The 2,103-nt window shown below is 56.1% G+C and overlaps 1 protein-coding gene across 1 annotated transcript; it reads right to left on the bottom strand.

Annotated features, from left to right (window-relative positions):
• Nucleotides 1-178: 178 nt before the first annotated feature.
• On the bottom strand, nucleotides 179-1,303 carry NHLRC4 (NHL repeat containing 4). Its single transcript, XM_010074421.1, has one exon. It carries the CDS (start codon nucleotides 1,301-1,303, stop codon nucleotides 179-181), a length of 1,125 nt encoding a protein of 374 aa, XP_010072723.1.
• Nucleotides 1,304-2,103: the final 800 nt, after the last annotated feature.

Raw genomic sequence — 2,103 nt, 5'->3', positions numbered from 1 at the left:
TCGCTTCTGCCACTGGTCTACTCCTCGCTTCTGCCGCTGGTCTACTCCTCGCTTCTGCCGCTGGTCTAGTCCTTGCTTCTGCCGCTGGAGAAGCTGGAGGGCAATAAGGCAGTCGAGTATGGGGACAATGCCCAGCTTTGGGGGCAGTGGAGCTCATGGCCTACCGGCAGATCACAGCTCAGTGGGGCTGCAGTGGAACCAGCCCCACTCCCCTCCTGGGTGTTGGGTTGGGGTCACCACATGGTGCCCCAGGGTTGGTGGGGCTGTAAGGGGGCCTCACACGGTACTTAAAGACTTTGATGCAGTTCTCCCCTGCGTCTGCCACAAAGAGGTGCCCGAGGGAGGAGCAAGCCAAGCCGATGGGCCTCCGCAGCCCTGCGGACACCAGGCAGATGGGAGCCCCGTGCTCTGGGAACAAGTGGACCGTGCGGTGCTGCTCATCTGCCACCATGATGCTGCCTTCCATGTCAACGCAGACCCCAGCTGGGTTGCCAAACTGGTGTCCATATTTGCTGCTGAGGGAGCAGAGGAGCTTACGGCTGCTCGTGAAGACCTTGACATCTCCACACTCCTCACTTACCACGAAGCCTCCGTTAGGCGCTGGACTGATGTAGCGAGGGCCCTGCAGGTTGGGGACTGAGTGGATGTTGAGTGTCTTGAAGGCATGGTCCAGAGCAAAGCTGTGGACTTGGCTTTGTGCATAGTCTGCCACCAAGATCTTGCCCATGGAGTCTACTGCAATACCCCTGGGGGAACCAACCTTTCTGATCTTTATCCATTCCCCTTTGGAGAGGCTGGTGTGAGGGTTGAAGACCCAGACGGCTCCATTCATCATGTCAGCGACAGCCACCATTCCCGCACGGGTCACAGTCACATCTTCTGGCAGGAAAGTGTTGCTTTCCTTCCCTGTTTGCCGGCAGGACAGGGACTGCAGCGTTCGGCCCGTGCTGCTGAGGACGTGGACCCAGGGAGCGCTTTCGGCTGTCACGTAGATGGAGCCATCTGGGGAGCAATGGATTCCACTTACCCCCCCATAGCGGCTGCCGGCGGGGTTGGGGATCTGCCGGACCAGGTCATCCTGGCGATAGTGGAGGAGGTTCTTAATGTTGTCCAGGTCTCCACACAGGCTTTTGGCCTTGTCGGCCAGCTGCTGGACTTGGTGCTGCGTCACCATCCCCATGCCGTGCTGGTGGCTCAGCAGCGGGCTGGCTGTCTGGAGTGTGGCAATGGACTTCAGCTGGAGGGCGTAGATGGTTTTTAGAAGCTTCTCCTTTTGCTGGCTGCTCTCCAGAGTGTAGTCCATGACAAATCTCTCGTCCCTGTTTGAGGGAAGCAGTAGGACTGTTACTGTCCTTGCCTGCTGGGGACATGCTCTGAGCTCGGGTGCTTGCTGCCTACCCAGGGTCAAGGTGTTGGTGCTGATCTGGATTCACTCCAATGGGACAGAGACCAGATCACAGTCCTGCCAGCAAATTACGTGCTCAGAATAGAAAGACAAACAGGGACCATGGCACAAAAATGAAAGGGTTGGCGAGCTGGATCTGCAGCTGGAGGACCCAGCCAACAGGGTCCATCAGCTTCAACGACAGATTGGCTAGCACAGGGGCTGGCCCAAGGATTTATGCGTAAAGGAGAGCCCTGTGTGTGAGCACTGGATGAGATCTCCACCTCTCTTGTTCCTGAGATTAGCGGCTTCTCTCAGGCCTTTAACACTTCCTAACCCTCTTTTCTGTAAGCCTCGTCTCTCCAAACCATGCTCAGTCCATGCTGACCCTTGGGACACTGGGGATGACTATTGCTCCACTCCCTCGAGGGTCAGATGGCACACTTGGCCAGTGTGTGTCTTTGCTAAGGGCAACTCCCATGCCATCTGAATAAATTAAGTTATTCCTGAAATGACCAACAACTAGTCAGGTAACAGAAGGGAGGTACTGCTCTGAAGGACACGTTCAACCTACACAAACAGTTTTTTTTCAGATGCGAGAGCCACCATGAGAACCACAATTTCTCTTTTGCCCACTCTCCCTCTGTTTTAAAACCGTAAGGAATGAGTCCCCAAAAGGCAGAGCTGGCAGCCTGCCTCTGCTGTGTGCTCTCTGAGGG

This window comes from Pterocles gutturalis, unplaced genomic scaffold (genome assembly GCF_000699245.1).
Source record: "Pterocles gutturalis isolate BGI_N339 unplaced genomic scaffold, ASM69924v1 scaffold18112, whole genome shotgun sequence".
Classification (NCBI taxonomy): Eukaryota; Metazoa; Chordata; class Aves; order Pterocliformes; family Pteroclidae; genus Pterocles; species Pterocles gutturalis.
The sequence above is the reverse complement of the archived record's forward strand: the minus strand, read 5'-3'. Positions and strand labels throughout refer to the sequence as shown.

What these genes read in the sequence shown, in the direction of transcription:
- NHLRC4 (XM_010074421.1), bottom strand. Translation starts at nt 1,303, where the DNA reads ATGGACTACACTCTGGAGAGCAGCCAGCAAAAGGAGAAGCTTCTAAAA.